Source organism: Salvelinus namaycush, chromosome 31 (assembly GCF_016432855.1).
Source record: "Salvelinus namaycush isolate Seneca chromosome 31, SaNama_1.0, whole genome shotgun sequence".
NCBI classification, from domain to species: domain Eukaryota; kingdom Metazoa; phylum Chordata; class Actinopteri; order Salmoniformes; family Salmonidae; genus Salvelinus; species Salvelinus namaycush.
In genome coordinates, this window is record NC_052337.1 from 39,867,588 (window position 1) to 39,889,294 (window position 21,707).

General features: G+C 42.1%; 2 protein-coding genes across 3 annotated transcripts in view; one reads left to right on the forward strand and one right to left on the reverse strand.

Annotated features, from left to right (window-relative positions):
• The window catches only part of cwc27 (CWC27 spliceosome associated cyclophilin), a 56,079-nt gene extending 48,754 nt beyond the window's left edge, over positions 1–7,325 (reverse strand). Inside the window, exons 1-10 of one of the 2 annotated variants that reach the window (XM_038971120.1) lie at positions 7,081–7,322; positions 6,838–6,934; positions 6,500–6,612; positions 6,160–6,303; positions 5,964–6,062; positions 5,728–5,831; positions 5,542–5,611; positions 5,349–5,428; positions 5,197–5,233; positions 4,871–5,046 (exon numbers count right to left, since the gene is read on the reverse strand). In XM_038971120.1, the coding sequence (XP_038827048.1) occupies positions 4,871–5,046; positions 5,197–5,233; positions 5,349–5,428; positions 5,542–5,611; positions 5,728–5,831; positions 5,964–6,062; positions 6,160–6,303; positions 6,500–6,612; positions 6,838–6,934; positions 7,081–7,122 (962 nt within the window). In that variant the 5' untranslated portion in view covers positions 7,123–7,322. Of the gene's footprint in view, positions 1–4,870; positions 5,047–5,196; positions 5,234–5,348; positions 5,429–5,541; positions 5,612–5,727; positions 5,832–5,963; positions 6,063–6,159; positions 6,304–6,499; positions 6,613–6,837; positions 6,935–7,080 lie in introns of both variants that reach the window. The other variant, XM_038971122.1, reaches the window with a different exon arrangement.
• Positions 7,326–7,573: 248 nt separating this feature from the next.
• srek1ip1 (SREK1-interacting protein 1) lies at positions 7,574–15,056 on the forward strand. The gene is made up of 5 exons (XM_038970546.1): positions 7,574–7,879; positions 9,378–9,425; positions 9,619–9,777; positions 14,609–14,681; positions 14,772–15,056. The coding sequence occupies exons 1-5, from the start codon at positions 7,867–7,869 to the stop codon at positions 14,944–14,946; spliced, it is 468 nt and encodes a 155-aa protein (XP_038826474.1). The 5' UTR covers positions 7,574–7,866; the 3' UTR covers positions 14,947–15,056.
• The last annotated feature ends 6,651 nt before the right edge of the window (positions 15,057–21,707 follow it).

Below are 21,707 nucleotides of genomic sequence, written 5' to 3' on the forward strand. Positions count from 1 at the left end.
TTGTACAAGGGGTCCTTTGTTCAGAACCGTCTTTGTTTGGATCCAGAACGAACTATTTCCCTCTTGAATTAGCAAGCACACTGGCCGTGCGGCGCTAACCTCTCCTTCTTGAACAAATTCCTCCAACGCATCACGTCTAAAGTCCCGAATAAATTTCAATAATATAATTAAACTATATTGAAAAAACATACTTTAGGATGATATTGTGACATGTATCAAATAAAATCGAAGCCGGAGATCATATTCACCTATAACGACGGTTTTCCAGGAGGCGATTCCAGGTCCAACTTCGCGCCTTCCAAAAAAAAATAATGGCGGACCTCTCACTCCAAGAGGTTGTATTCAATCCCAGAACGAGATAATCAAGTCATTTCTGCTCTCACTTCCGCATGACACCCAGGGGAAGGTGTATGACGTGTTTCTACAGTCATAAGTGACATGCCCTTTTATAGACAAGCTCTTGAAGAGAGACCTCGCTTTTGGAAATCTCACTTCCGGATAGGAAATGGGCTGTAAAAAGAGTTCTGTTTCACTTAGAGAAATAATTAGAACGGTTTTAGAAACTAGAGAGTGTTTTCTATCCAATATTAATAATAATATGCATATTGTACGAGCAAGAATTGAGTACGAGGCCGTTTAAATTGGATACGATTTTCCCCAAAAGTGAAAACAGCACCCCCTGTCCTTTTAAGTGCCTTTGAGTAGGTGCCAGGCGCACCGGTTTGTGTCAAGAACTGCAACAACGCTGCTGGGTTTTTCCCGCCCAACAGTTCCCCGTGTGTATCAAGAATGGTCCACCACACAAAGGACATCCAGCCAACTTGACACAACTGTGGGAAGCATTGGAGTCAACATGGGCCAGCATCCCTGTGGAACGCTTTCGACACCTTGTAGAGTCCATACCCTGACGAAATGAGGCTATTCTGAGGACAAAATGGGGGGGTGAAACTCAATATTAGGAAGGTGTTCCTAATTTTTTGGTAGACTCAGTGTAAATAGAGAGAGAGAGAAAGGCAGAGAGAGTGCACGCTTGAGAGAAAGAGAAGAGAAAGAGCGCAAGAGAGCCAGGGTCTTGTTGGCAGAGCCAGTCAACTAAGGCTGTGTCCCAGAGCCATATGGAAGCGTTTTGCTTCCCCAGTCATGCCCCGTCGGGTTTAACAAAAGTGGCGGCTAGTCGGCTACCACATGCACTGCTTTTGGGACTCGCTTCAATATATATATTTTTTTTTTTTTATGAACTCCCGCAAAGAGGCCCCAGGCACTTCATATAGAGACCGGATTTAATCAATAGGAATGGTGACGAGGTGTTGAGCTCAGATCTCTCTCTGGTGAATGCTGTGGAGGTGAGAGGGATTGATATATAGCTATATATAGCTGTATCATGGGGTTGATATACAATAATGGATAATGATGTGGTAAGTATATACCGGTGTTGTAAAAACTGTCCGCACCCAACCAAACAGTCTGAGTATTTCTAGAGATTTCCAGGTTTATTACCCTCTCCTTTAATGGACGGGACCAAATTACAGTTCCCTCTTCAATTCCCATCCTGTCATAGTAAATATACATTATGATTTTAGATCTCTCCTGAAAACACCTCAGACTGATTACGTCACTTGATGCTGAGGAAAATGGAATGTTGTCTGGCCGTTTGGCAACAACGGGAAACAATTGCCTGGCAATATGGTAAAGAAGTTTTGTGTAGATGTGAAAAATATTTTTCCGTGAGATTCCTAATTTTCGCGGTCGTCTCAAACTTGACTTTTAACGTCTCCACCTGAGGCCTGCTGGATAGCACCCACGACCATCCTTCAGTTTTATCCCCTGCAGTTGAGCATAAAAGAATTACTCAGCGGGCCAAACAATAAAAATACACTCTTGTGGTCTGAAACAATATCTCAGAGAGAAAGGAGGAAAGAAAGAGAGAGAGAGACAGAGAGGAGAGATTCTTCAACAATGCCCCCTTTGTCCCGGCCCAACACTGTACTCTACCTACCAGCCTTCTCTTTGACTCTGTGCCAACACAAACCACGGTGCTGGGGTACAGGCCTACAGCCAAACAATCTACGCTTGTGTTTAATATACTACAGTCTGTCTGCATCGGCCTACCTGTCAGTCACATGCACACACGCACACACACACACACACACACACACACACACACAGCTGACTGGCTGGGCCGGGGCCGGGGCCGAGTCCTTATCCCATTGGGTAATTGAGAGGTAACACAACACAATGCTAGATAACAGTTTATGATAAGGCTGGTTCTGTGTGGTAATCAGCAGTGGCATTGAGACAACCATGTCACATGCTTTTAAAAACACTATGTTTCCTCCACCAGTAACTGATTTTGGACAACAACCTTGATGTTACAAAAACTGTCACAGCCGTTTTCTCTGCCCGGCTCGGTCTGTCTGACTCTCTTTCAGCCCTGTTTGCTTGCTCTCTCTCACAGTGTTGGCAGACTGATGTTTGCCTCTCCTACAGTGGAGTAAGGCATGTGGTGCGGGTGACAGCATTTCTCTTCCACCTAGCGGGACCTGGCTGCAGTGGACAGGCTGAGTTCATTGATGTGGGGCCAGTGGCCCGAGGCGAGTGTGTGTTAGCAGTGAGGGGGTTCTGCTTGGCTGAGAGGGTGTCACTAGTCCTCATCAACACCCTAGCATGGTGATTCCTCATGAGACTAGAACAACAACAAAAAAGACCATGATTTGGGGGATTTTCACAAAATGTAATCCATAGAATGGTCCTTGGAGGAAGGAATGTTGACATATTTGGCATTTGTATCTTAAAGCCTAATTGAGAAAGAATGAATTGAAGTTTAGTGACAACATTTGTGACATGTTGGCCTTACCCAGGCCTCCTTTAAACATTCCATGATGTTCAATCTGTAGGTGCTACAAAGCAAACATTGGTGTCATATGAAGCTTTACTGTAATAGGAGTAGCATTTAGACTTCAATAACAATTTTCTTACATGCATTTATGAATATTGAAAAACAAACATGAATCGAAAACACCAAATCTTAGATTTGGGATTTTTATATTTTTTTATATACATTGTTGAACATAATATACTCCATGGGCATATCAACATTCCACAGTGGGATCTCTTCTACTTTTAGAGTTAAGATCCAATATGTAAGCATTAACAACAGCGTGAATGTCAAAATGATCATCCTCTGCTGGTGATACAGGATGTGCTATGACACAAGTAAAAGGAGGGCTGGGATTGGTTACATTATCTACTATGCCAATTTCTCTGTATAAAAATGGGCCACATCTTTAAAACTAGCAGAGATCCCTCACCGGAACTTCGATATGCCAATAGAGTCTTTTATGTTCAACAATATATAGCATTTTTTCCCTAAATCTCTAATGGCATATGTCTAAATTGCTCATGGTATATGTTCAATATTCATGTGAATATTTCTCAATATGAATTAATTCATGTAAGAAAATTGTTATTGAAATGAAAATGCTACGCATATTACAGAGCAAGAGGTAAAGTTTCATATGACACCAATGTTTGCTTTGTAGCACCTGCAGACGAAACATTATGGAATCGTTAAAGATGCACTTTGCAGAAATCACTATGCCATTTCCTGATTGTAAAAATTCTAACAGTTCGCTTAATTTTAGTTTTGTGACAAAACAAGCAAGTATAATGTAGATAATCATTGTACCATCTAAAAAGCTGTGAAATATAATTTCCATAACCAACAATATTGTACTTTCAGCTGGTGTTCAAAACCGTAGGTAAAAGACACAAAACTTAAACTTAAGAACGGGAAGCATAGAAATAGCACACATAAAACAGATTCACTGCTTCTTAGACTTGTTTTCAACGAGAATGGCAGATCTATAACACACACTTCTATGTTACATATTGCAGCTTTAAAAGGAGGCCTGAGTAATGCCAACATGTCACAAATATACCAACTTTAATACATTTTTCCACAATTATGCTATAGATACAAATGTCAAATATATGTCAACAATCCTTCCTCCAAAGGACTCTTCTATGGATTACATTTCTTGAAAATGTAAAGAATCATGATATTTTTTGTTATATTTTCATGAGGAATCACCCAGCATAAGTACCTCCGACCCTCTGATTCATTCATTCATGGTCACCAAAAGTAATTGCCATAAAAATGTATTTTACAACAATCAGTGTTTAATCAGAGATGGCGTTTGCCATTGTAATTATCTTGTCACTTGTTAACACTGTACTTAGCTACAGTAGTGAGCAAGGAGTAAGGAGTCATTGTTGAGTTTTCAGTGTTGGTATGTCGCCTACGACATAGCCAGTCCATAGGATTAATGATGGCCATTACTTCAAAGCCGCTGAATCACACTGCTCTATCGCTACGACGAGGTCCTTTGGTATGTTCAGTCATACTGCATCATCACGATTATCACAAGATACCTTTGAAAACCTATCGGAACAGATTGAACGAAAAGCTCTGTCTCTTTTATCACGGATTTCCTTGTGAACTGAACCAACCTGTCAACTAGCTGGACATTGAGTTGGGGCTTTTAAAGCAGTAGTATATCCAGTGCAGAGACAGACTGAGCTCCCTTGTCCATGCAGTGCTACATCGCCTCCCCATGGCCAGTCTAAAGAATTACAACTACTGTACCACTGATTTGACATCACTTTCTCTTGTACGCTACCGCCACCTGTTGGACACCAAGTCAGATTTCTAATCAGAGATGTTGTGGTAAAGACAAAAAGGGGCCTAAACTCAGAACACTGACGAACAATTAACGTAAACAACGCTATTAGATGAAACAACATTCCCCAAATAAAAAGGTGCAAAAGTGGCCGTATGGAATGCAGGGTATGTCATTTTAGTGTAATCTACCTGCGGTTGGCCCTCTTTCCTCTGTCCTCCTCGCTGGGGTCGGTACTCTTCTTCTCATCCTCCTTCATCTTCTTCAGCTTCTTAGAGATCCTCTCTCTCATTTCCTGCCTCTCGTCAGAGTCATACTCCTCTTCGTCACCATTCGCATCCCCCTCCGCAGCCTCATCATCCTCACCCTGAATACAAGAGAGAGATGAGAGAGAGGAAAGAAGGCATGAAGAACACTCAAGAGAAAAGGTGGTTCCCAACAAGTGGAACGGAGTGCATTATTAATGTGGTGCATGGTGTGTTGATTGAACAGACCACATGAAGGAATAAGAGCATACCTCTGCTGCTTCTCCAGCTCCACCTTTGGCTTTTTTCCTTCAAACACAAGACAAATAGATTCAGAAAAACATGAATAATATATTTTCATTCATCCAAACAGGATAAATTGAGGCAGCAGAGCATGGTGTCTCTACGGTATCTTAGTGTTTACTTGTTGACCGCTGGGACAGAGCTCAGCAGCGGATCATCCTTCAGCAGGTCATGACTGCTTTTGCTTTTCCCCTTCAGTGTCTGGATGAAAAGAAACAATGTGTGTAATGTATCTGATTGACACTGATGGCATAAAGATGGCGAGTTTGATTTGAAGCGCAGAATAACAATAAGACTGCTCATGTTCTAATTACCTGGCTGACTTGAGTTACCATTTCCTCTTCCTCCTCGGCTTCCTCTCCAAATGACAACAGACTGAAGTTCCTGACAAAATAAATAGGTCCAGAGTCCGACTGTTCATAACTACAGTACCACGCTTCCGAGTCAGCAACAGATTGAGGAGCAGAGAAAGTGTGTATAATAGTCAATTAAACACTTACTTTGTTGCTTTGGACTGAGATTTCTTTCCCTCTTTTTTGTCTTCATCCTTTTTGGATTTTTTTCTTTCACGTGGAATGATGTCATCAAAGGGAGAATGTAACACCTGCAGAGAGACATTAAAAAAAACATAAAGTAACAAGAGTGTGACAGAATTGGAAAAACATGTAAAACAAATGAATGGTCAAAGTGATAAAAGATTATTGTGTGACGTAAACCCATAACAAGACATACATACCTCAGTGGTTCGTATCTTGTGTGGATTTAAAGGTCTTTCCTCCTGATCACATTCCACTTCGGATAACCTGAGCATGTTGTACACTGTGTCACCTGTCACCTGCATTGGGGAAAGGAAGATTAACTTACAGGACAAATGCTGCATACTAAAAGCTTTCCAAACATAAAGATGCATTGATCTTCTTTTGGCGTTTTACCTTTCCAAAGATGGTGTGTTTGTTGTTGAGCTCATCTGCCCGACCCAGGGTGAAGAAGAACTGGCTGCCGTTGTCATGGGGCCCTGCGTTGGCCATGGCAACCAGACCACGTCTGTTGAAACGCAGTCTGGAGTGGAACTCATCCTGGGAACGGGGGACAGAAACAACAGCAAAACAAGAATCAGCCCCACTGTCTCATTGTTAGTGGAAGTCTGAAACCGTAATAATGGGTGAGCTGACAAAGGTTTCATGTAGAAAAGTTGAGTTTATAACTAGCCTATACATTTTCTGGGTGACCATGATGCGAGATAATAAGGTGATGGAGACAGTGAAAGTTAACCTTGAATGGGCGTCCATAGACGGACTCTCCCCCGGTCCCGGATCCTGTGGGATCTCCTCCTTGGACAATAAACTCTGGCACCACTCTATGGAATGGTGTTCCATCATAGTAGCCTGTGGAAGAGAACAGTACACATTTACAATAAGCTGGTGTGCAATGTGAAATGGTGAGTATACTAATCTCTTGAGGACAGACTAAACAAAATCGGACAGAATTCCGTAAGATTTCAGATCTGGGTTAACCAAGATTTTGAGTATACATTATAAGTACATTAGTATTGTTGAGTGACCTTGCATTTTAACCTGCTAGTAGATATAAATCAGGCACTCAATCCTTACCTTCCATGCATAACTGGACAAAGTTTCTGGCGGCCTTGGGTGCCTCTTTGGACCACAGCTCAATATCGATGTCACCAGCTGAGGTCTTGATCAGAACCTGAGAAGATAGAAGCATATCACTTTATACCAAGGCCACATGCCTGCTTGGCAGAACGTTAGCTAGCCAGCGTACTGTACTTCGTGCAGACTGTGATCTTCAGAGGAACTAATTACAGGACCCCTGGCATGCAAGCTCGCGCTCACCTTTCCGTTTGTTGGAGGCTCTTGAATGTAAATGTTGCTCATTTTGTCGGTGACGTTAACGGACAACTCGACACCAAAAATCTGTTATCTTTTCAGCAGTATAAAAAAATATATTTTTCCGAAAATGCAACACTAAGTACTTCGCAAAGACTGCAAATTAGAGATTAATATCTAAATGTGTCGCACGCACAGCTCACTGAACCGCCATGTTGTTAAACCATGAATGCGTTGTTTACCTCGAGGCAATGGGGTGTGAACGGCATTTACCAAGTCGATGCGTGGAAGCAGTTTCCCTAATATTTGTTTGAAGGGTGATATGTCAAATATCAATGAACTTATTAAATATGTGTATGAAAATATGTCGTAAATATACATATGTTAAAACATTGATGGATTATCATTTCCATACACACCCCTAAAATGTGTGGTTTGGTCCGTGTGTTACATTGCGATCAACCCCCTCCCCGCCCCCCTAAAACGTTATACGGAACAGTAGCTAGCTAGCTAAAGGGAAGCTCACGAATTTATCTCGAGAGAACACTAATTATGAACGTTTTCTGAAAAAATAAGCGTCAGAAATATTAGTATGAGCGAATTATTTCTCAAGTAGTCAGTCAAATCAGCTCCAAATGTGTTTAATTATTATAATTATTTTTACCAAAGATGATACTTACCACTAACCATTTTATGTTTCCTACCGGACCTGTTTTGTAGAGGACCCACAGGGAAGTGGTTCGAAATTTATCAACGCAACAAGGTTTTTTTTTTTTGCAATAAAGTGTGATAATGGCTGCACCAGGTATGTTTGATCTAACATAAGACTCCTCGGTATTAATATTTTAATGGAAATTGGAGGTAGCTAGCTATAACTATCTTATAGTTGCCTTTTTGGCAGAACTTATGGACTGCTAGTTAGCTAGCCGAGCGACTATGATCCGAGTGGCTAGTATGATTGTGTTCAATGTTTTTAAATAGCTAGCTAGTGTTATTTTGATCATATTCTGTGTATGGCATTTTAGTCTCTCCATTCGTCTGATAACAGCTGTGTTATGTTATCTCAATGTGAATCATATACACTGAACAAAAATATAAACGCAACATGTAAAGTGTTGGTCCCGTGTTCCATGAGCTGATATAAAATATCCCAAAAATGTTCTGTACGTACAAAAAGGTTATGTCTCTCAAATTGTGTGCACAAATTTGTTTACATCACTGTTAGTGAGCATTTCTCCTTTGCCAAGGTCATCCATCAATCTGACAGGTGTGGTATAATAAATAAGCAGATTGAACAGTATGATCATTACACAGGTGCACCTTTGGGGATAATAAAAGGGCACTCTAAAATGTGCAGTTTTGTCACACAACGCCACAGATGTCTCAAGTTTAGAGGGAGCTCGCAGTTGGCATGCTGACTGCAGGAATGCCCACACTAAAGCTGTTGCCGGAGAATTGTTCATTTCTCTACCATAAGACACCGTTTTAGATACATTCGTAGTCTGTCCAACCAGCCTCACAACCCCCGTGAATGGCATTGTGTGGGTGAGCGGTTTGCTAATATCAACGTTGTGAACAGAGTGCTCCATGGTGTCGGTGAGGTTATGGTATGGGCAGGCATAAGCTATGGACAAACAACACAATTGGCATTTTATCGATGGCAATTTGAATGCACAGAGGTCCTGAGGCCCATTGTCGTGTCATTCATCCGCCGCCATCACTTCATGTTTCAGCATGATAATACACAGCCCCACGTAGCAAGGATCTGTACACAATTCCTGGAAGCTGAAAATGTCCCAGTTCTACCATGGCCTGTGCATACTCAGACATGTCACCCATTGAGCATGTTTGGGATGCTCTGGATTGACGTGTACGACAGAGTGTTTCAGTTCCCGCCAATATCAAGAAACGTCGCATAGCCATTAAAGAGTGGGACAACATTCCACAGGCCACAATCAACACTATGCGAAGGAGATGTGTTGCGCTGCATGATGACAATGGTGGTCAGACCAGATACTGACTGGTTTTCTGATCCATGCCCCTAAGCTTTTTTTTAAAGATATCTATGACCAACAGTCATGTGAAATCCAAAGATAAGTGCCTAATAATTTTTTTTCAATTGACTGATTTCTTTATATGAACTGTAACTCAGTAAAGTCTTAATTTTGTTTTTCATAATGTGTTTATATTTATGTTCAGTATAAGAAGGAATCAGAATATACAGGCCTACGTTTTTGCGAGACTTCAACAAAGCAATAAATTGTCCCATTTCACAATGATTACATTTTTCACTTCATTTGCAGGTCCCAATAAGGACAACATCAGAGCTGGGTGCAAGAAATGTGGTTACCGTAAGTCATCTTTATTGCTTTTATTATGTCTCTAGTCTAACTCTACATATTCAAGCCTTGTGAATACAGCTCCAGAATGTTTGTTGTTGTCCCCTGACCCCTGAGTGTGCCATAATCATTCTGTGCTAGATACACTTTCATTCTAAGGTACTTCCCTTCTTCACTCACTTTTGTACTCTGGTCATTTTATCAGCGGGCCACCTGACGTTCGAGTGCCGTAACTTTGTGCGTGTGGACCCCCGGAAAGACATTGTCCTAGACGTAAGCAGTACAAGCAGCGAAGAGAGTACAGAGGACGAGCAGGAGGATCTGCCTAATGACAAGCTGGGTCGGGATGGAAAAGACTCAAAAGGTCAAAACTTTTTTTACATTTTGGAATCTCTGCTCAGCATGTTGTTAGAATGAACTGAATTCCAACTGGTTATTGGTACAGACATGAATGCCACTCTGGACATATGGAACAAATCTAATGAGACCAACTACAATCCATAAGCAACCAAGGCTCATCATGTACTCTCTGATTACTACCTCATTGATGCCTGGCGAGCTCATAACCCTAAAGCAAAAGAGTGCACTTCCTATTCAAACAGGCACAAAACATTCTCCCGAATCGATTCAGTACTATGACGTGCCTACGCTTTTATTTTCTTTATTCAAGAAAATAGAAATTCGACATGAGCGTATCTAATCGTCATGCTTACTACTGCCAGATACAAATTCCAGATTCTCCTACAAGAGCCACAAGATGGCGCTTTAATATTTCCTAACTACAAAATCCAAATTTTCTGTGACCAATTTGAAACTGAATTGAATGAATTCGTAATTATTAACAAAAATTCAGTCGAGGATCCTCACATTTTATGGGACGCCATCAAAGGCGTTATTAAAAACAATACAACTGCGTTTGTATCTGAATTTGCCATCCATCGAGTTAGACTCAACCATTACATCCATGGTAATTGACCCAGTCATCTACTGGCTAACAAGCTTTGCAGTAATGATCTGGATATTGCAACGATTGAATCTGAATCAGGTGAATTACTATCCGAAGCCAAATTAATCAACTAAAGAATCTCCCGTTTCTATAAAGAATTGTACACCTGATTTGTAAATCCACAGCAAGCCAGATTGATTCCCGTTTAAAGGATCTAAGAACTCATCTTCTCTCAGTTGAGGAAGCCGGGCTTGCTGGGAGCCCAATCTCTTTCCATGAACTTAAAAGGGCATTAGATAACATCAATAAAGGCACATCACCTGGTTGGGATGGTATTCCTCCTGAGCTCTATTAAAAATGTTGGAACCAATTAGGTCCACTGTTGCTCGAAATGATTAACACAGTCGTTTACAAAGATTCATTTGTAAGGGATGTAAGAACAGCACTAATTTCCCTTTTATTTATATATATATATATAAATAAAAGGGAAATTAGTGCTATATATATATATAAAAAAAAGGTAAGGACGCCACCCAGTCTTCTCATTTGCTAAACATAGATATGAAACTTTTTCCCAAAATTCTCTCGTCCTGTCTTGCACCTTACCCAAATTGGTACATCCGGACCAAATATTATCCTAAGGTTAACATCTGTCGTCTATTACATATCTTACAAGCTTCATCATAGAACAGCCCAAGGAGCTTTGGTTTATCTCTCGATGCAGAAAAAGATTTTGATAGACTAGAATGGTCATATCTTTGTGACTTGGCTCGAATTTCATTAATATGACTAAAATACTAAATGACAATCCGTCAGCCATAGTAATAACAAGCAATACATGCTTTGTTCTATTCAGTATAACTAGAAGTTGCAGGCAACGTGATCCCATCTCACCTCTGCTATTTTTGTCTATGGAGCCCCTGGCCCAGGCAATTCGACAATCTAAAGAAATTACACCAATATCTCTAAATTCTACGGATCACGTCATCTCATAATGAGCCGACTTTATCTCGACAGTGTATTTCAAATCCCTCCCAAACACTTTGAAGAACATAAACAAATTCAGCTCCATCTCAAGTAAAATACATCTAACCAAATCTGCCCTACTGCCACTCAAGACCCCGATGGAGGATGTCATCTCTACTTATGGAATCACTATTGTTTCCCATTTTAAATATTTGGTTTTAGATATATTTCCTTCCTTAGATAAAACCATTGCCAGAAACTTTAACAGAAAGCTCAAATAAATTCATTCTGACCTCAGTAGATGGACTAACATCCCGGTTTCTTTAACCCGCAGAATATCGCAAATCAAATGTGTATTTGTCACATGCGCCGAATACAACAGGTGTAGTAGACCTTACAGTGACATGCTTACTTACAAGCCCTTATCCAACAATGCAGTTAAAAAATATTTACTAAATAAACTAAAGTAAAAAATTCAATGGAAAGTAACACAAAATAACGATGCTATATACAGGGAGTCAATGTGCGGGGGTACAGGTTAGTCGAGGTCATTTGTACATGTAGGTAAGGGTAAAGTGACTATGCATGGATAATAAACAGTGAGTAGCAGCAGTGTACAAAACAACGGGGGGGAGGGGTGTCAATGTAAATAGTCCGGGTGGCCATTTGATTACTGGTTCATCAGTTTTATGGCTTGGGGGTAGAAGCTGTTAAGGAGCCTTTTGGACCTAGACTTGGAGCGCCGGTACCGCTTGCCGTGTGGTAGCGGAGAGAACAGTCTATGACTTGGGTGGTGTACTGGACCGTACGCACTACCCTCTGTAGTGCCTTACGGTCGGATGCCGAGCAGTTGCCATACCGGACAGTGATGCAACCGGTCAGGATGCTCTCGATGGTACAGCTGTAGAACTTTTTGAGGATCTGAGGACCCATGCCAAATCTTTTCAGTCTCCTGAGGGGGAAAAGGTGTTGTCGTGCCCTCTTCACGACTGGCTTGGTGTGTTTGGACCATGATAGTTTGTTGGTGACGTGGACAGCAAGGAACTTAACTCTCGACCCGCTCCACTACAGCCCCGTCGATGTGAATGGTGGCGTGTTCGGCCCTCCTTTCCTGTAGTCCATGATCAGCTCCTTTGTCTTGCTCACCTTGCAGGAGAGGTTGTTGTCCTGGCACCACACTGCCAGGTCTCTGACCTCCTCCCTATAGGCTGTCTCATCGTTGTCGGTGACCAAGCCTACCACTGTTGTGTCGTCAGCAAAGTTAATGATGGTGTTGGAGTCGTGCTTGGCCACACAGTCGTGGGTGAACAGAGAGTACAGAAGGGGACTAAGCACGCACCCCTGAGGGGCCCCCGTGTTGAGGATCAGTGTTGTAGATGTGTTGTTGCTTACTCTTATTGTCAAAATGAATATATAACTCCAGAATTTCTGGAGTTCAGTGCTTCCCTTGTCTCCCACTACTGGCTATTGTGAAAAAATCCATAGTGCGGTTTCGAAATGTATATGGCAAGGTAAGTGATCCCGGATAAAATGATCAAACTTACAAAGAGGGAAAGACGTTGGAGGAATATCCGTACAAAACTTTAAATTGTATTTCCAGGCACTAGCATTTCATCCCATCCTAAATTGGTTTAGATGTGATTCTTCCCGCCCCTGGCTGAGTATGGAGAAATACAGTGTATCCTATTGCCCTGGAAGAGGTGCTCTTCACTGATAGACTATATATACAAAGTATGTGGGCACCCCTTCAATTTAGTGGATTCTGTATTTCAGCCACACCTGTTGCTGACAGGTGTATACTTTCAAGCACACAGCCATGCAATCTCCATAGACAAACATTGTCAGTAGAATGGCTCAGTGGCTTTCATTGTGGCACTGTCCATAGAGCTGCCCTGGTTAACTGTAAGTGCTGTCATTGTGAAGTGGAAACGTCTAGGAGCAACAACGGCTCAGCTGCGAAGTGGTAGGCCACAAGCTCACAGAACGGGACTGCCGAGTGCTGAAGCACGTACGCATAAAAATCGTCTGTCCTTGGTTGCAACACTCACTACCGAGTTCCAAACTGCCTCTGGAAGCAACCTCGGCACAATATCTGTTTGTCGGGAGCTTCATGAAATGGGTTTCCATGGCCGAGCATTTGCGCACACAAGCCTAAGATCTCCATGCGCACTGCCAAGCGTCGGCGGGAGTGGTGTAAAGCTCACCGCCATTGGACTCTGGAGTGATGAATCACGCTTCACCATCTGGAAGTCCGACGGACAAATCTGGGTTTGGTGGATGCCAGGAGAACGCTACCTGCCTGAATGCATAGTGCCAACTGTAAAGTTTGAAATGTTGACTCGAATGCTGCCCACAGTTGTGTCAAGTTGGCTAGATGTCCTTTGGGTGGAGGACCATTCTTGATACTAACGGGAAACTGTTGAGGATGAAAAACCCAGCAGTGTGTCAGTTCTTGACACAAACCGGTGCGCCTGGCACCTGCTACCGCACTTAAATCTTTTGTCTTGTCCATTCACCCTCTGGATGGCACACATACACAATCCATGTCTCAATTGTCTCAAGGCTTAAAAATCAATCTTGAACCTGTCTCCTTCCTTTCATCTAAAGTGATTTGAAGTGGATTTAACAATTGACATCAATAAGGGATCATAGCTTTCACCTGGATTCACCTGGTCAGTCTGTCATAGAAAGAGCAGGTGTTCTTAATGTTTTGTCTGCTCAGTAGATATGTACCTATTTTCATCTTTCTTTGCTTTTAGGCACATGGGGAAGGGATGGTATGGGAAGGATTTTTCTGTGGGGGTGGGAAGGTGTGGAAAACATGGTTTCTGGGTGGGGGAGCGGGAGGTGGTTGGTTGGAGGGAGACATGTTGATTGGGGGAAGGGGGTAGAGGCAATAGTTTCCCCCCCCTTTTTCTCTTTACTTACTACATTTGTTACTTTTTGGCTCTGTGATGCGAGCTAACCATTTAAATGAGATGAGTTTGTATATTGTGCATTAGGCCCCCCCAAAACTAGAAAATCTTTTTTTATATAAAAGTTTGGTCACAAAAAAAAAGGTCTACAGTACAACCGACAATAGTTATTTTATAACAGACTACTTAGCACTGCTCTGGTCACTGTTATAACAGGCTCTGCTGTGTTACTATGTTATAACAAAGTTATATGACCGAGTCCCTGCTTAGTTGTCTGTCAATCCTTGGCTTCCATCAACTGTGTTGCTCTCACTTTTATTCAAGTGTTTTGTCTGAATGGTTTTGTGTATTTGTCCTGATTGCTGTAGGTCCCCAGGAGGACACCAGGAAAGTTAAACACAAGAGGAGGAAAAGTAAAGACAGAAAGTCTGAAAGAAAGAGGTACGTCACATTCTTTTCACTCCAGTATGTATGAGAAATAATTATGCGTAGTGTATGTTTAATAACTGTGGATGGCGCAATCTTCCGTAGGTCTTATTCATCGAGTGACGAAGAGGAGAGCAAGAAGAGCAAGAAACACAAAAGCCACAAGAAAAAAGGAAGAAAGGAAAAGAAAGAAAAGAAGGAACGTCACAAGAAGAAGCAGAGAAAGAAGGGTGAACCTTCCTCGTCTGACAGCTCCAGCGGGTCCTCTGACACTGATTGAGAAGATGGAACGTTTAGGGACAGATTTACTTAAGTGTTTGCTACTCGTCATTTTACGGAGGAATCGAGCTAAAGACATACGATTGTATTTAGATCCACTTTACCTTTAAGATATTATTCCTTTTTCTTAAACTTTGATTTGATTTTCTTTTATGTCCTGTGGAAAGTAATAGGTGCAGACACTGAGTATATCTGGCCCTTGTGTGTCACAGAATCAAGGACCATCTGTAAGGCTGGTCAATATAGCCTCTGCTACAAATGAAACAATGGACCCAGATTTACTGTCACTGGTTTGACTTTGGTGAATACTGAAAAGTTTGGATGGAATTTGTTTTTAAAGGTATTATATAGATTGATAGCGTCTAGATTTTACAATTTATTAGTGAACCATCTGACCTTTTTATTTTCCAAGTGTTGATCTTTCAAGTTACCAGAATGGGATAGGCAGATGTAGTAAGCAAGTCATTTCTGTATTTTCCATTTTTAGGAAGGTATTAAGGTGGTAATGCTTCCAGATTTGATGTCATTAATTTAGTAGAAAACTGTAATAAAACAATCCTATTACATTTCTGTGTCTGAGCTCTTTGAAGTGAAAGTGATTATTATTTTCAATATATGATGGGAAAATATATTTTGCTGTTTGAGAAATGCATAGACATTGAGGAATTTACTTGTTTTCAATCTTCTGATATTCATGAAATGGCAATAGCATGTGCTTTTGGAGGCAAGATGTGCAGAAGTGTATCTCTCTCCATCCTACACACAATACCTCTGGTGTTTTGCGGGTACTATTTAATGAAGCTGCCAGTTGAGGACTTGTGAGGCATCTGTTTCTCAAACTAGACACTAATGTACTTGTCCTCTTGCTCAGTTGTGCACAGGGGCCTCCCACTCCTCTTTCTATTCTGGTTAGAGCCAGTTTGCGCTGTTCTGTGAAGGGAGTAGTACACAGCTTTGTACGAGATCTTCAGTTTCTTGGCAATTTCTCAGTAATTTCTCGCATGGAATATCCTTCATTTCTCAGAACAAGAATAGAGTGACAAGTTTCAGAAGAAAGGTCTTTGTTTCTGGCCATTTTGTGCCTGTAATTTAACCCACAAATGCTGATGTTTCAACTAGTCTAAAGGCGGCCAGTTTTATTGCTTCTTTAATCAGAATAACAGTTTTCAGCTGTACTAACATTTGCAAAAGGGTTTTCTGATGATCAATTAGCCTTTTAAAATGATAAACTTGGATTAGCTAACACAACATGCCATTGAAACACAGGAGTGATGGTTGCTGATAATGGGCCTCTGTACGCCTATGTAGATATTCCATTAAAAAACAGCAATTTCCAGCTGCAATAGTCATTTACAACATTAACAATGTCTACACTATTTCTGATCAATTTGATGTTATTTTAATGGACAAAAAATTTGCTTTTCTTTCAAAAACAAGGACATTTCTAAGTGGCCCAAACTTTTGAACGGTAGTGTGTGTGTGTGTATATATATATATATATATATATATATATATATATACGTGTATATATATATACACTGCTCAAAAAAATAAAGGGAACACTTAAACAACACAATGTAACTCCAAGTCAATCACACTTCTGTGAAATCAAACTGTCCACTTAGGAAGCAACACTGATTGACAATAAATTTCACATGCTGTTGTGCAAATGGAATAGACAACAGGTGGAAATTATAGGCAATTAGCAAGACACCCCCAATAAAGGAGTGGTTCTGCAGGTGGTGACCACAGACCACTTCTCAGTTCCTATGCTTCCTGGCTGATGTTTTGGTCACTTTTGAATGCTGGCGGTGCTTTCACTCTAGTGGTAGCATGAGACGGAGTCTACAACCCACACAAGTGGCTCAGGTAGTGCAGCTCATCCAGGATGGCACATCAATGCGAGCTGTGGCAAGAAGGTTTGCTGTGTCTGTCAGCGTAGTGTCCAGAGCATGGAGGCGCTACCAGGAGACAGGCCAGTACATCAGGAGACGTGGAGGAGGGCAACAACCCAGCAGCAGGACCGCTACCTCCGCCTTTGTGCAAGGAGTAGCAGGAGGAGCACTGCCAGAGCCCTGCAAAATGACCTCCAGCAGGCCACAAATGTGCATGTGTCTGCTCAAACGGTCAGAAACAGACTCCATGAGGGTGGTATGAGGGCCCGACGTCCACAGGTGGGGATTGTGCTTACAGCCCAACACCGTGCAGGACGTTTGGCATTTGCCAGAGAACACCAAGATTGGCAAATTCGCCACTGGCGCCCTGTGCTCTTCACAGATGAAAGCAGGTTCACACTGAGCACGTGACAGACGTGACAGAGTCTGGAGACGCCGTGGAGAACGTTCTGCTGCCTGCAACATCCTCCAGCATGACCGGTTTGGCGTTGGGTCAGTCATGGTGTGCGGTGGCATTTCTTTGGGGGGCCGCACAGCCCTCCATGTGCTCGCCAGAGGTAGCCTGACTGCCATTAGGTACTGAGATGAGATCCTCAGACCTCTTGTGAGACCATCTGCTGGTGCGGTTGGCCCTGGGTTCCTCCTAATGCAAGACAATGCTAGACCTCATGTGGCTGGAGTGTGTCAGCAGTTCCTGCAAGAGGAAGGCATTGATGCTATGGACTGGCCCGCCCGTTCCCCAGACCTGAATCCAATTGAGCACATCTGGGACATCATGTCTCGCTCCATCCACCAACACCACGTTTCACCACAGACTGTCCAGGAGTTGGCGGATGCTTTAGTCCAGGTCTGGGAGGAGATCCCTCAGGAGACCATCCGCCACCTCATCAGGAGCATGCCCAGGCGTTGTAGGGAGGTCATACAGGCACGTGGAGGCCACACACACTACTGAGCCTCATTTTGACTTGTTTTAAGGACATTACATCAAAGTTGGATCAGCCTGTAGTGTGGTTTTCCACTTTAATTTTGAGTGTGACTCCAAATCCAGACCTCCATGGGTTGATAAATTTGATTTCCATTGATAATTTTTGTGTGATTTTGTTGTCAGCACATTCAACTATGTAAAGAAAAAAGTATTTAATAAGAATATTTCATTCATTCAGATCTAGGATGTGTTATTTTAGTGTTCCCTTAATTTTTTTGAGCAGTGTATATATACACACCTTGCATGCAACTAAGACTAAGCAATTAGCTTATTTAAATGTGTATGACTCCATAAAGATAATTAAAATATACAAACAAGAATTAGGCAATTAATTGATGTTGACTAGCAAGAATTGGTCTGAGAATTGTCTATATCAAAGGCAGATATTTAATTAACATTGTACATACAAGGCATACAGCCTAAGTTACAAGCATTAACAAGGCATATAAGTCCTAAGGTTAGCTTACAAGACAAAGCATAAACAAAGAGATGCCTAGGAAATGATAATTGGTCATACAACCTTCCTCCATGGACTGGATACAGGATAAGAGAGAACAAAGGCATTTAATTCCATTCATAACATCTGAAGGTGTAAGCTTCTCAACCCCAAACCAACAACCGTTGACCAATCAAACGATAACAAGTTGACAGTAACCTGACCACCAGGCCCGATCTCCACAGGTTGTCTCAGGTTGTCACAGCAGAATTCCTGAGAGGACCATGAAACCCCTTTGTATAGAGTAATTCAGAGTTCCCCCTGTACAGATACAAGTTACCACACAGTGATTGTACATACATATAGATAGCATTAGCGTTATCCTCTGTGAACAAGTTTCAGGTAGATACCAGACATGGGATGGTATAGTATTATTCTATCACACATTCAATAGTCAGACCTCTGGATACGGTAACAGAGATATAGTTTGGCCCCTCAGAGGGGGAATGGCTGACTAGTCCTTGGGCATTGTCCTTTGTGCTTTCCTTGTGTTCCTGGACTATTTGCCATGTAGCTCCAGGTGACAGAGAGCACATAAATTAGGGCCGAGCCTACACTGCCACCAGCGCTCATGAGCTATCTAGCGTGCTCTGAACACCTGTGTGTGTAAGCCAACTGGAGGCACACACAGCTTGTGATCTGTGCAAAACTGCATGTTTTTTTATTTGAAAGATTCTTTGTCACTGATATGAAAGATAAGGGGGATTTATACTGAACAAAAATGTAAACGCAACATGCAACAATTTTACTGAGGTACAGTTAATATAAGGAATTCAGTCAATTGACATAAATTCATAAATTACCCACCCCTCAGATGATCTGGCAGGTAAATAAGCCAGATGTGGTCTGCGGTTGAGTGGCCGGTTGGACGTACTGCCAAATTCTCTAAAACGACATTGGAGTCGGCTTAAGGTAGAAAAATGAACATTCAATTATCTGGAAACAGCTTTGGTGGACATTCCTGCAGTCAACATGCCAATTGCACGCTCCCTCAACTTGAGACATCTGTGGCATTGTGTTGCGTGAGAAAACTGCACATTTTAGTGGCCTTTTGTTCCTAGCACAAGGTACACCTGTGTAATGATCATGCTGCTTAATCAGCTTCTTGATATGCCACACCTGTCAGGTGGATGGATTATCTTGGCACAGGAGAAATGCTGACGAACAGGGATGTAAACAAATTTGTGCACAAAATTTGAGAGAAATAAGCTTTTTGTGCGTATGGACAATTTCTGGGATCTTTTGTTTCAGCTCATGAAACATGGGACCAACACTTTACACGTTGCGTTCATATTTTTGTTCAGTGTATATCAGCGTATTTTTCGAAAACCAGTTTGAAAGCAATGATTGTTGCCGTTTCTAAACGTTAAAACACAGCGTGGGAATTGTAGTTCGCATGGAGGCATCAGTGGGCGAATGTAAGCACTGAAAACCCTACATACGGAGAAGGGTTTCTGAGAGTTAAACCCTGACCTTAAAGAGGAACTGCACCCGATAATTTGGCCTAGTTTTTTGGGTTGCTCCTCAAGAAATGCTAGCGGCCATGACAGAAGCCAAACGTGAGTTGGCTTGGGGGTGTGGTTTATGCGGTTGTTTCCTTGCCACCACCAAGACACACCCACCTGTCAGTCTTGCACGCAGCCGTTTCCCCCCCACTCAATCACAACAAACAAACCCCCCGCAGGTTGCGTTCAATAACTACAGGCAGATGGATTGTGAGATGCCGTCGGAAGATTTGAATAGATCAGTAGCCTACAGAGTAATATGACAACAATGCATGTTTTGTTAACTTTCAAATGTACAGTAGTAATGGGTCCATGGAGAATAAACAACCCTTTACATAATACCATAGAAGCGGTGGTCTGCTAATATAACAATGTGCACCTTTCATTCCCAGCCGATACAGATACTGTGCCTATCGGGATTTTGTCTGGTGGTAATGGGGCTACCTTGGAAAACATGACAGAGTGGTCATACATTCCTGTGTGGTGTTCGGTATACAACAGGAGTTCCGTGATCCTGGTGCAGAATACACAGGGTTTTCCCCTCCCCATATTGACTGACACCATTCAATTCAATTATACAAAAAGACGATACAATAAACGTTTAATGCCGAATGGCAGGTCTCTCTCTATTTAGAGACATCAGTATCAAGCCGTCTGTCAGTCTGGACTTCATCACATCATCTTGCAAGTCTCCATGTGCTGGCTCCATACATGTTTCTGTGAACACAGTCACAGTTCTAATACCATTGGCAATTGGATTAGGTAATATCTGACACAAACAGGTACTTTGTTGAAGTTTGAATAAGTCAGACTAAACCTATATAATTATGTTCTCCCCATCGACGACCGTTGGTGAGCAAGCAAGAGGTGAGGCTGGAGGTAAGGTCTTTGCCAGAGCCCTATTGATGGGTATAGCAGCATAGATCAGCTCCTGGCCCCTCATCAAAGATGCTAGTCGGTCACACACATACACACACAGAGCACTGATTACATTATCAATGGTGGTTATGAATAGCCTGGTGAAACCAACCTGATCGCCTTTCTATTTCACTTCATATCATAAAATGTGAAGTGAAACATAATGGTGAACACAGCGATAAGCTTGCTCCACCAGGATAGGTTATACCCATGACGTTATTTGCATCTAAGAAGTGGAAATGAATCAACAAATAATATCAGTTTACATAAAATACGTTTCACAATTGGGTTATCAAATGTATCAAAGTAATGACGTGGGTTACCTTCTGTATTTGTAAAAATGATGAGCCTGTGAAAGCTGTTGTTGCTGACGGATGAAGGTTGCTGCCTGGATACTTGCCAACATGTGGATGACTGTTCCATTCATAGGAATGCTCACAGTGAGTATTGATGCGGATGAGGGCCCCTTTGCTCAATGTTCGGCTGCAGACCGAACATCTCTCGAACAACTGCAGCAGGCAATCTTATGAGATGGTGTTGACCGGAAGGGCCTTTGACAGGGTGATTTTCACATAACGCGCATTACCTGTTGTTGATGAAGCCGTCTGCGTCATCAAGGCAATAACTCGGGTCATTATCAGAGGCCTCATGATGGCGTGTCCATTTCATAGGAGTCGAGGGAGACTGGCAACAACAGAGGAGGTGTCACAAGGGTACTTGTGTCGCATGACACTTTTATTCTGAGGTCTTGCCTGACAAGTTGTGAAAATAGCAAGTAAAGAGTGAATGAAATGATTTTTGGAGGTGGCTAAACCATTGCAATCACATTGCTGGACATGTTATGATACCCACCTTTGCTCCTTCTGGTAGGTCCCGGCATCCGTTCATGACCAAGGGAATCAGTCTGGCACCCAACTGTATACTTTGTTAAACAGAAAAACAGGGTCAACGACTGTCATCTTT